Source organism: Fusarium redolens (genome assembly GCF_020744475.1).
Source record: "Fusarium redolens strain MPI-CAGE-AT-0023 chromosome Unknown BKA55scaffold_5, whole genome shotgun sequence".
NCBI classification, from domain to species: domain Eukaryota; kingdom Fungi; phylum Ascomycota; class Sordariomycetes; order Hypocreales; family Nectriaceae; genus Fusarium; species Fusarium redolens.
Genome location: NW_025763668.1, coordinates 2,110,925 through 2,124,239, shown reverse-complemented (window position 1 = coordinate 2,124,239; position 13,315 = coordinate 2,110,925). Strand labels below are relative to the sequence as shown.

Genomic DNA, 13,315 nt, shown 5'->3' with positions numbered 1-13,315 from the left:
GACGTGTCTCTGGTTAGCTGCATGCAGGCTGCCGTGGGTAAGCAGACAGGCAGATAAGCAACCAGAGAGGCATTGAGATGAAAAAGAGAAGCTAGGAAAAACACATACCAGTCAAATTTAACACCAAGAACGATGACAAAGGTTGCGTTTACAACAGATGTCAGAGGTGCCGATAGCGATGACGACTACAAGGACGATGATTTTGAGGACGAGCCCGCCAAGATATCTAATAATGATGAGGTGCTTTTCATCTTTGAAAGTATCACGAATGAGGCTCGGAACAAGAAGTTGAACCTGGGTAAGAAAGAAAATCGGGAGAGCTTCTTACAAAAGTATGGACACTTTCTCTCAAAATCGACCAAAGACTCAAACCAGACACTCCTTCATATGATTGCAAACACAGTTGGACACAAGTCTTTGACCCGCTGCGTTATCAAGTTCGACAAGACCTTGCTGCATCGTGTGGACGACTCTAGCAAGACTCCTCTGCATATCGCCATCACCAAAAAGAACGCTGCGTTCATCGAAGTTGTGTTAGACGAGATTGATGACATAGATTCATTGCTCCGCATTACTTGTGAGCACAAGAGGAATTGCATACATACAGCCATTTATCACAATCTCCAGCACCAGTATACCATCAAGTTGGTCAAACGAGCATCCGAAGAGACACTACGAGCCCCAGACCAAAGCGGCCTGACCCCTCTTCACTTGGCAGTCGACTACAAGTATGCGTCAGAAGCACAATTGAAGATTGTGGAGGCACTTCTTGCTCACGGGGATAGCGCTTTGGATGAGTACACCAAAGAGCCTCAGAATCTATCTGTCTATGAGTACCAAGACCACACACAGCGTCTCTGGCGGAAACAATTCGAAGTATCAACTTCCGCTCGTGCTGGGGATAGAAAGCAGGACGAATCAAGGGAGGAATCACAAGGCCAAGAGGGTGAACACGCTGGACCAAGGCCCAAAGGAGGGTTGGAGCATGTCAGTGGGAGAAGTCGCACCTCTCAACAACAAGGCAAAGACGGTCACGGAGGGCTACATCGAGCACCTGAGAATCTTCACGGACGAGGATCAGAACAGACTGACGTATCCTCTTCAAGCCACACTTCTAATGCGAATGGACGCTATGGAGCCGAGACCGGAAGAGCACCCGTAGAAGCACCCGAAGGCTTCAAGCCTATACAGAGAAGACAAACGGGCATGGAGGACGTTGCAAAGCAGGCCCAGGAAGAGAAGCGCAAGGGTGAATACGCAGAGAAGATTCGCCAGGCAGTCAAGCTGCATTATCTCCGGACTACTCTAACGATCGATTCGAAGCCTGCCAGTAGAGACCAGCTCAAAGCTGTCAAGTTTCTCCATGGCGCTAATCTCAACAGTGAGAGAGGAAATCCCCGTAGATTTTGCAGATGCTAACTTTTGGTTGTAGACATCAATCTGTGCTTCGATTACTCTGAGGCTCCACCAGAAATCTATGAGGATTCCTTCAAACAAAGCTATGACCATATCAACTTTGACCAAGTTCTACGTTATGTTTCATTCCGAAGAATAGAACTTCAGAAACCTCCTGTGTCAGCAGTGAAAGCAAGGCTAACAAGAAATCGAGCCCAAACGTCTCATAAGGGACGTGGCAGGGATGACTTGACTGTTTTCTTCAACTGGTTCAATGGAAAAGGGGTCAAACACATCCTCAAAGTGATGGTGGATGATCTTAAGGACCCATCGCATAGTGATAAGGCACTCGAGGATTGTCTTAGGCCCTTTGAGGTGGAGATTCTTGATTGGACCAAGGTTGACCTGTGTCCAGAGACTATCTTAACTGCTTGTCGAAATGTGAGGCAGCTTTATCTGCGATGGAGCGGTAACAGGGCGATTTTGAGGGCTTGGAGCGAGCCTGAAGGGCTGGCGAGGCTAGAAAAGCTGGAGGCGGTACATCTGGTATACAGCGAAGAGCAGGTATGTGTTATTCTGAGACCTACCGTCAGGGTAGCACTAATATTGGACGTTTGATAGGCATTAGAGTCGGCTGATCGCATCACTATGTACGCGAATGATTTCGAGGAGCGATTAAACGAATCAGCAGCCGCCAACCCAAAAAGGACTCTCTCAGATGACGGAGACGATACTGAGCGAGGAAGACGTATACTAGTCTTCAGATGCAAGGCAGATGTCCCAGGAAGTGAACGCATCGTCCGAGAAGGGGCATTTGCAAAAGCTCAAAGTGGCATCAACGAGATGAGTCTACAGTCTAACAGATGGCTAAACTGCATGGATAAGTTCGCCGACGAATTACAGAACACTTGCTCCGAGTTTGTAAAGCCGCAGAATGGCATCAAGGTCGCTCTTATCGACGATGGCGCTGATCCATATGTTGAGTCTCTTAGGGGTAAGATCTGGGGTGGAGAAACGTTCAGCAGAGGTTTCCCGCATGAAAACGGGCCAAGCCCTTACTATAGGTCTACGAAGGGCCACGGAACTGTAATGGCGGATATGATCTGCAGGGTGTGCCCAATGGCGAGATTGTATGTGTATAAGCTTGAGACGCAGACGAGTCTCAACTTGGCGACACAGACTCATGGGAAAGAATATATTGCTGCAGAAAGCGCAGCTCTGGTGAGTGTAGATCTCAAAACGAGCATGTTTACATGACTAACATAAGATAGGCTGTCAGAGCAGCCATAGACCAGAAGGTGGACATCATATCAATGTCCTGGACGGTCAAAGAAACAGTCGAGAATCGCGATGGCGTCAACACTTTCCGTCAAGCCATCAAGGACGCCCTAGACGCTGGAATACTCCTGTTCTGTGCCGCCGCCGACACCGGCGCCATCACAGAAGTCGAGTACCCATGGTCTTTCGACCGTCAGCGTATCTTCCGTATCGGAGCAGCAACGGCAGACGGCCGCGTATGGGGCCCAACCGGCAACCCTCAGAATCTAAGCTTCATCTTACCAGGCCACAAGGTGGTCTCACGAAATCCACACCGAGAGGGAGCGTTACCGGATGACTTTGAAGAACGTACCGGTTCATCTGTAGCAACGGCCTTGGCAGCTGGACTCGCAGCGCTTATCTTGCATTGCGTCAACCTTGCTGTTGTCCACGGCAAGGAGCATCCGTCAACTACGGCTGTTAGTGACTCGGACCTTGAGCGACTTGCGAATCACGATGATATGTATAATGTGCTTCGTGGTATTGGGCTGGATGAGGGGCAGCAGCGATTTATTGAGGTGTGGCGACGGTTTGATCGTCCAGCGAAGGAGCTCAAGGAGCCGATGAATGAGAAAATGGATGCACTTGGGATTGTGGCTAGACTGGCTCGAGATCTTGTTCCTAGTGGGAGTAGCTAGTCTTGGTACCGGGCTATGGGCGGTCATTAGATATATCACTTTGAATCCAGTCAGGAAGTTTAGGCAGGGGTTGCTGCTCAGCTTTGTAGGAAGTGATGATATATATCTGCGACCAAAACTTCGAGGGAGAAGTAATTCCCAAATAAGTTGAAACCGTACGTGACCACCTAAAAATCTTCTTACTATGAAATGGCTTGGTTTTGCTCCTTTTCAATATAACTGATACAAATGTCTGCTAATAAAGATCAAGCCCAAGTCGTACCCCACATTCCACTTGCATACTTATGCGTCCGGATCTTGCGTCTCCCATCAGGCAACACTTCAACATACTCATTCAACCCAGGCCTATATCCAAGCTCCTTTTGTTTCTGTTTGGCAATCTTATCAGCCTCCTTCTCTTCAGTTGTTGGTGGTCGAGTTGGCAACGGCACCCCGCACCTGCGAGCGTCTTCAACTGCGAGGCAGAAGCCAAGGTCATCTTGTATCTGCAGTAGACTCTCGGCAGATAATGAAGAGATTTGTTTCTGCATGGTACTCAAGCTTGCAGAAGAGGAGGATGCCGTTGGTGGAAGTTTTGTGTAGACGAATTCTGGGAGATCATCGCGAATGCGCTCGCAGATCCAGCAATGGCAGTGTTCTTGCGTGAAGGACGGGCCTTCGAGGTCGAAAAGAATTTTTGCATCTCGTTTAGGATCATCTGTAGGCTCGGGGTGTTGGTCCCCGATCTCTTTCAAGAACGCCTTGTACTGTCTTGGAAACAGCCGATGTGTCCTCCAGAAAATCCTAACTCCGAAGGACTGATGACAAACTATCTCTTCTTCAACTGCATTGGGCTCCCTCAAGTGAAAGTCCAAATACTCCAGGCCCGCTCGGATAAGAGACCCTTGCAAAGCTGGTGAGCGTATCCACAGAAGCTTATGGGATTCCTCAATGATATCTTCATGCCTCTTGACTTCGCTGAATAAATCCGTCTCAATACGCACTTTTCCCGAGTCAGTATATGCCGGGGGACTCTGGATATAATCAAGAATGTCACATGGTTGAGACGATATATTAGTGAACAGCTTCTGCGCAGATCGAGGAAGTACAAGCTGCATCTTATTCATATCGATGACATCGCGAATGGCAGGCCAAGGGAAGCAAATGTTTTTCAAGCGCGTAGCATTGACACCCTGAGCTTCACAAGCAGCATCATAAGCCTCCGGGCTCAGCATAAGTGCGTACCACACGAGGAGTATGTCCAACGGTGGCAGATAGTCTTTCGTGAGCTGAAGAGCAGCACGGCTGCCACCATGGTGCGAGTAGGCGTTCGCATGGTTCAGTAATAACTCAATGCCAGACCACCAGGTTGTAAATCGTGTAACGGCGAGTTTTATGAGAAGATCCCATTTTTGAGATGCGGGAAGCTGCGTAGGCCCTGAAGGTGACGCCGGAACTGGACTCTTGGTGTCATAATATGAAGGTGGTTGGATGACCTCGACGTCAAGGGCCCCCGCGCTAGCCCTCAGGTTGCGAAAACACTCGAGCAGAGCCAGATGGACAGCAGCATGGCTCGCGTCAGGATATGCCAAGAGATTCTCGATGCTTTGTGCTTCAGTTTCGCAGGGAATCGAAAACACGTTTGAGAATACTCTTGGGTCAGGAATTGTTGTTTGTTTGCCATCTGCCTGAGAGGGTTTGTATGACGATGGCAATGACCAGGTGTGCGGGTCCAGATTGACCGCTTGGTCTACGACCTTTGCGCTGCTGCGAAAATTCTTAAACAGCGGCATCGAAAAACCGTTGAACACCCAAGGTGAAGCAGTGTCAAATATGAACCAGCAGAAAAATTGAGCAGAGTCGATTGATTTAAAGAAGGAAACGAATCATTAGCCTGGCACTCTGCCTTGATATTCCTTGGTCGAATTGCGCCTCATTCTGGGGCGCATGACGCTAAGCCACCCAACTCTAAAAGCTTAATTCAGATAAGGGAAGCAGAGGGATCAGCCAAGGCATGCATCCATGACATTTATGAGTTATCATATCGATTTTGGAGTGATGGTTAAAATTGGGGAATTTTCTTGGATATAGGTAAGTGTTGATGCTGCCTTCAATTGTAACAAAGCGGTATTCTTCAAGTCGCTGACATATCAGATAAAATTAACAATCAAGTTTATGTTATTCGAAATCGAAATCGATATCTTCTATTCATCATTGCCTTCCGTGAAAAAGGCATGCAACATCTTTACAGCCTCTACCGAATCATCCTTGCCTCGAATCTGTTCCAGAGCAGCCTGCGTCTGCTCGGGTGTAAATCCCCGTTCAGGTGTATAGAAATACTTAATCGTTTCTCTTGAAATCTCCTCATCGAATTCAAAGTGACCTTGAAATGTCAAAACACGTCCCGGTTGAAAAATACCCTGCACGACGCAATGCGGCGTACTTCCTATCGACATCCACGATTCGGGCCAAGATGTCTCAAGTCGAACATGGTCGCCGTGTGCAAACTGCATCCGTAATCCATCTCCCTCAGGCAGGCTAAAAACATGACTGAACTGAGCTGCGAATTTTGGGTTTAGGGCGACTTTATGAATGCCAACTTCATAACCCTTTGGATCTCTCTCGACAATCACACCGTAATTTTCAAGCAGCGCTGCAGAGATTATCTGGTGCCCGAAGCAAGCTCCAAATAGTCGCACATGTTGATAATTCTGGTAGGTTTCTTGAATGAAGGATTTCAACTTCGCAGTCCATGGATCCTTATCATAAACTCCTTTGATAGATCCAGTGATGAGGAAGGCGTCGAAGTCATTAGGATTAGGATATTCGTCTTTAATAATGTCGAATGCAGAAGTTTCTAAGGGCCTTTCAGACCGTAGAGTCTTGTTGACAGCTTGTAGTCGATGGGCAAAGATGCTGCTATATGTTGGTCCCCAAGTTTCGGCGACCTTGGGCACAGCGTAGTCGCAATCCAGAATGGCGACCCGTACAGGTTGCTGGAGACGACCTTTCACGGTCATTATTTCTCAGAGAAGCAGACGGTTAATATTTCAATATTGAAATTTAGAAAGAGTTAAAGAATTCAGATCACTTGAGGAGTTGGGGCCTTGGAAACCTGTAGATAAGGACTATCTTATAATGTCCGCCTGATCATGAATTACAGCCGAGTGCACCCCCACTCACTATTTTTTCCAAATCTGGGAAGTTTTAGAGAGCGTTGGTTTGACTAGTTCAATCTGATGCTACCAAGAAGTGGGTGTTCTCCATCCTTATCGGCTACTTGCCGGCCTATACCGAAGTGTTCGGGATAGCCTCCGACTAACATATCCAACCCCCATCAACATTATAGACGGCTCCGGTGACAAAGCTAGCTTCATCGCTAAGCAGAAAAGAAATGACATTCGCGATTTCATGGGGCTCAGCAGGACGCTTTTGAACCTGAAGTGCAACTTCTGCTTCTACTGCTTCAGCCATTCCTTCACCTTCCATCATGGGTGTTCGGACACTGCCTATTGATGATAATAGTCGTCAGAATTGCTGTACTTTGATGTGGGTAATCTGAGTCATTATTATTGGTCAAGTGGAATGTAACATACCGGGTGCAACACAGTTGATGCGAATATTCTCGTTCTCCTTTGCGGCAGATCGAGACATGCCAATGACAGCATGCTTGCTTGCACAATATACAGAAGCATTAGCAAAACCAGCTTGACCATCAACACTAGCTGCCGATACCTGTACACACATAAGTTTTCGAGTTCAAGTCAGGAGCATGATCGTTACATACAATGCTTCCTCCAGACTTAACATGCTTCAACTCTGCTCTCAAACAATTGAAAACACCTCGAGCATTCACCCCCATGATGAAATCCCACGTATTGTCAGTCTCATCACGAAGGCAAGTACCGTGAGTAAAAACGCCAGCCATATTAACAGCGCCATCAAGCTTGCCAAAGACAGAAACTGTCTTCTCGATCCAGGCATTCACATCTTGGCTGTTACTCACATCGACTTGGGTAGCGATGTGCCCATTCCCGGGCAGAGACTCGAGAGCAGTTTCAAGCCCGGCTTTGTTCATGTCGGCGATCGAGAGTTGGGCACCACGGCTTGCTAGGAGTTTAGCAGCTGCGAGGCCAATACCAGATGCTGCGCCAGTAATGGCAATCTTCGATACAGATTAGGTACTTGAAGGTAGAGGCAGGGTTGTTGGTGGACATACCGTCTTGCCGCCGAGTGAAGCCATTGGTGATGGACTTTGGTTTTTATTTGGCTGATATTGGGCGTGTGTATGCTGAAGTACTACCTAAATTGTGATTTGGAGTTGAGACCTGTGGCTGAGAGCTAATAATCACCACACGGAAGTAAGTATATCTTAGATCAAAATACTTACAATGGGTCAGAAGATGAGCTGAGCTGTCGCTATTTAAATAGGTCCTTCATTCCCAAGAGCTGTACTTAGGCACAGACATTACGCATTCCGTGATCCAAACACCACGTTTTACCCTGGCTTCCTATCTCGATATGTGGTATGTATCACAAACACACCTTTTTATCCATATCGGGTTACCGTTTAGTAGCTGTGCATAACCAGCGTGCTCTGCATTACCCTCCATACGGTTCGTTAGGCTCGACATGCCGAATCCGGTTAGACAGCACAGACGACCTTAGCATCTTGTCTCCGAAGTTTGGCACAGATCATGATACAGGAATGATTCAACGGTAATCATGAGAATCCAACGGTGGGGCTTCGAGTAATGAGCTTCTATCGATAATGTCAAAAAACCAGCGTCGCTTGCGAGTGATCTAGGGTAGCTAAGATGATGGAGTTTGTGTAGGGCAACACAGATAAGATAAGATAACATCTAGAGTGTGCCGTGAGATGACTGTCAGGCTTGTTTTAACGTTCCCTTTGCTTGAGAGATCTGAGTATAAAAGAGATAACTAGACTTGCTACATAATAAGTGTCTAATGATTAAGCCAAAGTAGATGGGGTCTGAGAGAATTGTTTGTGGAAATGCATAAAATCTATATAGTCTAAATTAAAATTAACTTTCCTTCCTTATTTCATTGTTTAGGTTACCTTATCCTCAATCGGATACGTTTGTTTCGAGGCATCTATATATAAGTCGTTTATATCATGGTGGAACTGCCCATGCACCCGGCGGGCCAGCGAAGTCATTATGCTCCTGCTCAACAGTTCGGGCGTCTTGTGTTTGTGTTTCCAATTGTGGCTTACAAAAACGCCCTTGCACTCGCCATTTCCATCAAGTGTGAACTCATTGCCATTTGCCTGATTGCACGGTATGTTCTTCACATCGTGTGTTCTGTTAAACTCATACCGGATGTAGTACGAAAAAGCGCTCTGCTCATGTGCCCACTTGAAGTTCCAGTGGTCACAGCCTGGTATACTTCGTGGGCAATCTTCCCATCGTTGAAACATTTCTTGGGTACGCTGACTTGCTTGTGCGATGACGAAGCCTGTGTTGAGAATTAGGTTTCCTTGAGGATCGTAGTCTTGTTCCCAGTCGAGGTCGTAAGCCATAGCGACTAGGGTTTCTGGGCGGTAATCCCAGAGGTTCATGAGCCATTCTAGTGGGAGGTCGAGATGAGTGAAGACTGCATCTGAGTCTAGCGAGATGACGAAGTCGTGGGTCTTGAGGGCTTCTTTGGTGATGGCGGGCTTAACCCAAGTTCCATGTCGATCGGGATAGTCGGCTGCACGGACTAGTCGGTAATCGTAGCCGTGAATCATAGCTAATTCTTGAATATAAGCACAGTGTCAGGAACCAGCATTCGTAAACCGTACCGTATATATAGTGGTTCAGGTGACCTCCAGTCCGACCAGGTAGTGTTGTAAAGTTCAAGGGGCATTCATTCAACATCGTGTTTTCGGTTTTTCCATCAAGCCGAGTATCAGTATCGACGATGACAACTCGTTTTCCAAGTGGTTTCTTCCATCGCACTTGGTTGATCGGTACTTCGAAGCGTTCTCCTTTGTCGGTGACGAACACTCTCTCCGTGATAGGATGCACGAGGGGCTTCCATAGCTCCGCCATCAGCTTAGGAAGAGCTAAGCTTTCGGTTCCATTGCCATGTTGTTTGTATGCTTCTGGTCGAGGTTTCTTATGACAGTTGGCACTGAATGTATCCGTAATTTGAGGAGGAGGGGGAGGGGGAGGGTTGGATGGAGTGACAGTGGGTTTCCTATGCAATATATCGTCATTAGTATCGCTAATGGAAGCCTTTACCAGACAAGAGGGTAGCCAGTATGCACTTACAACGGATAAAACGAAGAGACGGGGAAGCAGAAGAGGATAAGAAACGCAGTGAGGCTAACAACAGAGCAGATCCATATTGCGCGTCTGGGAGCGTTCAAGGCCCCCATCTTCACACCATTTTGGGAACCACAGAATTGAAGACCCATTTTCAAAAAGACGAAAAACCAACAAACCAAACATGACACGACAACGGCCAACTCAACGATTTAAAGATGGCACTTAGACTGGGTTCCATCCCCAGGGGTTACGGCATGATTCGTAGCCCTACTGATCTACGAAGGCCCGATGCTACGTCCCTTACTTGTAAGTAGGAATAGCCGAAACGTTGATCTACGTAATCAAGTGGAAGCATCGCTGTCACCCAGATACTATTTGGCCAATGGCATCGCATCTGTCGTATGATTCCCGTGATTCTTACTGTCCAAGCACGACTTGTGGCTGGAATAGGAAACTACCGAAATATACGAGAAGGCTAATTTCCGTTTTCTTACAAGAGAGAAATGTTCTAGGCCTGTTTAAGCTCTGGCTGTTGGTCGTTAAAGTGTTACCTAACGTAAGGTCCACAGCTCGGTTAAGGAGCCGATGAGCATCAGCCAACAGCCAACAGCCAACACGCAGTCATATCATTCCAGTACGAAGAAAGTTCGTACAAAGGAGCTTTCTTTCGTATTATAAGCCTGGCCCGAGTCGTATAACTTCCATCACGATATTTCAATAACGCCATTAAGCTTAAATTGTCCCTGTTTTGTAATACAATCTTTTATGACGATATTCGTCAACCTGCCAGGATCGCTGGTAAACAGTGGAGCTATGGTTGCAAAAAACACGCATCCTTATATGAGAGTTCCAATTTATTGGACTTTGCGTATGATCCAGCTAAGCCTCCCTTTTTACGCGTCAAGGCTGAGGCGCAACGCTGAAGGATTCAGTAGCGTAGCGGGAAAAGGAAGACTGTTTCATTGCTTTTACGCAAAGGCCAATCACATGCCCTGGCATCGGGCCAAGTACAGTTCACCACCGACTAAGGTTAAAAGGCTAACATCCCTGCTACTTTACTTCTACATGAATTCTTTTATTCATGTTTATCTTCGTTGAAGCTCTGATGATTGGTAATACAGCCCAAGATGGTGAAAAGCCTTTACCGGGTTGTCCTCTAACTTATTATATTTGCACTATATCTAATTGATCGTTCTTGCCGAAATGCTGTCTCCGCAAGGTGCAGATCACTCGCCTTATTATCCTCACAAAGTACTTGGTTGAACAAATACCCCAAAAATCAGTATCTCGAACACAGCATCATGAACCTCCCTCGTCATTATCGACCTGAAAGCTCATATAAACCTTAAGTAAATGATCTACGTATCCTGTAAGTCCCGAAGTGCTAGTAGCAAACTGTCTGCAATGGATTTTGCAAGTTTCGATCTCTTTGAAAGACACGTCAATGCTCTGACACAACATTCAAACCACTGCAAATTTTGCCGAAAACCTTCTGTTTGAAGATGCTGCCCATTATTTTTAATTGCACAAATCGTTGACAGGTGATAGAGAGAAGACCTGGTAAAAGCTTCCACCAAAATTGACGTGCAAGGATCTGTCAAGAGTGGGCTCTCTTGAACCGCCACATGATAATTTGGAAGCTGTTTGGTATGGCTGGTCTCCCGTGGAATCACAGCGCCGGCGAGCTCAGCAAGATTGATTGCACTGCTCCGTCTGATATTCATATAGCTGTTTGGTGCGTGACCCATCTTGTCATCAGTATTTGCGTTCTTATGCACTAGCTCTAACAAGTCCGCGAGAACCAGTGTACCGAGGTTCCAGGCTGTGAAAATGCATACAACCCAGCTTCTAAGCTTTGACGAAACTCGATCATAACCTCGTAACAAGCCTTGGAAAAACGAGGCGTACGTCATGTCCCAGTATCGACAGACAGTAATTGCTCCTTTTGTGGCATTGATGATATTATGAATGCTCGACCTCTTCCGCAACGCGTTCTGGATGTATGATAGTTGGCGGTAAAGTAAAACCTTGATGGGAGCTGCTTTGATCATCGCTCTTGAGGCGACTTCCTCTGAGCAGGGCCAGCGGAGAGACTGTGGCATTTCGGAGTCGTCCCTAAGGAACATGTCAAGTCTCCATTGACAATGTGTGTCTTGTAGAGAATCTGTCCTGCAGTACTCATCTGCTATAACGACGGGTCTCTTGTTCAGTGGCGAGACAACAGTGTCGAACATTACAAGGAGCCAATATATGAAACCAACAGTCCGTCGTCGTTGTAGAGCATAGATGTCTTGAGGTCCGCGCTTTGACTTTAGGTCCTCCATTTCAAAGCGGTATTTCAATGCAAGCATTTTCCTTGCTGCCTGTTCCAGATGTGCAGAAGGGCGTTCATTTGACAGGATGTGGCCTATGACATGAATGACCGAATGTTGATCTCTTGAGAGACAGGGGTCATTCCTGTGGCTACTGTAGTCCTGATTATGTCTTGGTTCTGGTCTTTCAGTGATACCGAAGATGAATTCAGCATAAACAATCCTAAAACATTCAATCCCCATGTTTTCTTGAAGGGCTGTTCTCGCTTGCTCCCAAAGTAGTAGTTGCAGACTATAGTCCATTGGCATGGTAGCTGGTGTATTTGAGTGGTGTAGGTGTTCAACACTCGTGGGCGATGCTGTCCGTTCCTTGGTCTGTTTCTGAGTCCATTGAGCTGCAAAGGCCAGTATGCAGAGATGCAAAGTCCGAGAAACCACCATATTCTCTTTGTGAGATAATGGTGTCCAGATTCTTTGCGTGACACGGTCCAACTGGAAGATATACTGGTAGAACGGATTTGTTGGACCAAAGGTACAACCTGAGAGTGATGCGACGCCATGTCCCTGTCCTTGTGAGGTACTCTTTTGGGATGAGGATGGCATGGAATATGGGCAGGTGACTTCGGTTATCCAGCAAGAGAGGTTATTTTCAAGAACGTCATGATAGATGCAGAGTAGACTTCGTGTCAGAAGTTGGTTATTGAAACCCACGGTCATTGATACATTGGCACTGGGGGCTAAAGGGACTGTTGATATCTTCTGTTCACCGTGAACCTTCCGACGACAGTGGCTGGGTTGTGCGTCTGGTGGCGGCCTTGACTTGATAGAAGATAATGTGTTCTCGTAAGAGGATGCCATGGCTTCAGCTTTAATTGAGGTAGTAGACTTTTGAGATGAGGCCTGATTGGGATCTCGGTTCCTGGAAGGTCCAAGTTCGCTGGCAGTATATGCACCTTGATTCGCACGCATACCAGTTAACCCCCAGATAGCGTTCAAGGAGCATAGCTTTGATGCTTTCTGGCAATATGAGCAAGGACGAATGCTCGAGATATGATCTTGATCTATTGCTACGGTAAGTCACATTGGAAGTGAAACGCAAGGAGTGGTTTTGTACCACAGCTGCTTGATGAAGTTATCGAAGAGGCGAGACTTGAGTCAGGACCCCGGTCTCTGTTGAGAATATACCCATCACAAGCCTTCTTTGCCTTTTGACATTGGAGGCATGAACGTTTCTGGCGTCGAGGGATTTGAAAAGACATGACGATTGGGCTTAGGTCAAGTGAACTGGTGAATAGGAGAAATCAAAGCGAACAGGATCGAATGCGAGTTTCAAAGAACAGAAGATGTCAGAGTGAGGAGGATGAGAGAGAGGAGAGTAGTTGTCGTCCACACCAATCTT

At 46.8% G+C, this 13,315-nt stretch overlaps 5 protein-coding genes across 5 annotated transcripts; 1 reads left to right on the top strand and 4 right to left on the bottom strand.

Annotated features, from left to right (window-relative positions):
* Window positions 1-132: 132 nt before the first annotated feature.
* Window positions 133-3,350, top strand: BKA55DRAFT_687924 (uncharacterized protein; the record flags this gene model as incomplete). The annotated part of the gene is made up of 4 exons (XM_046199139.1): window positions 133-1,381; window positions 1,433-1,959; window positions 2,017-2,616; window positions 2,667-3,350. 4 exons carry the CDS (start codon window positions 133-135, stop codon window positions 3,348-3,350), a joined length of 3,060 nt encoding a protein of 1,019 aa, XP_046052335.1.
* A 151-nt stretch (window positions 3,351-3,501) lies between these two features.
* BKA55DRAFT_562900 (uncharacterized protein) lies at window positions 3,502-5,190 on the bottom strand. Its single transcript, XM_046192341.1, has one exon. The coding sequence runs from the start codon at window positions 5,120-5,122 to the stop codon at window positions 3,596-3,598; it is 1,527 nt and encodes a 508-aa protein (XP_046052334.1). The 5' UTR covers window positions 5,123-5,190; the 3' UTR covers window positions 3,502-3,595.
* A 343-nt stretch (window positions 5,191-5,533) lies between these two features.
* On the bottom strand, window positions 5,534-7,572 carry BKA55DRAFT_724786 (uncharacterized protein; the record flags this gene model as incomplete). The annotated part of the gene is made up of 6 exons (XM_046201092.1): window positions 5,534-6,325; window positions 6,513-6,526; window positions 6,653-6,838; window positions 6,926-7,064; window positions 7,117-7,494; window positions 7,549-7,572. 6 exons carry the CDS (start codon window positions 7,570-7,572, stop codon window positions 5,534-5,536), a joined length of 1,533 nt encoding a protein of 510 aa, XP_046052333.1.
* An 828-nt stretch (window positions 7,573-8,400) lies between these two features.
* On the bottom strand, window positions 8,401-9,753 carry BKA55DRAFT_537314 (uncharacterized protein; the record flags this gene model as incomplete). Its single annotated transcript, XM_046189899.1, has 3 exons — window positions 8,401-9,083; window positions 9,136-9,533; window positions 9,608-9,753. The coding sequence occupies 3 exons, from the start codon at window positions 9,751-9,753 to the stop codon at window positions 8,401-8,403; spliced, it is 1,227 nt and encodes a 408-aa protein (XP_046052332.1).
* Window positions 9,754-10,497: 744 nt separating this feature from the next.
* Window positions 10,498-13,175, bottom strand: BKA55DRAFT_724779 (uncharacterized protein; the record flags this gene model as incomplete). The annotated part of the gene is made up of 4 exons (XM_046201091.1): window positions 10,498-10,523; window positions 11,133-11,426; window positions 11,481-12,977; window positions 13,031-13,175. The coding sequence occupies 4 exons, from the start codon at window positions 13,173-13,175 to the stop codon at window positions 10,498-10,500; spliced, it is 1,962 nt and encodes a 653-aa protein (XP_046052331.1).
* Between the last annotated feature and the right edge of the window lie 140 nt (window positions 13,176-13,315).

Excerpts from the sequence above, each read along its gene's own strand:
- BKA55DRAFT_562900 (XM_046192341.1), bottom strand. The coding sequence starts at position 5,122 with ATGCCGCTGTTTAAGAATTTTCGCAGCAGCGCAAAGGTCGTAGACCAA.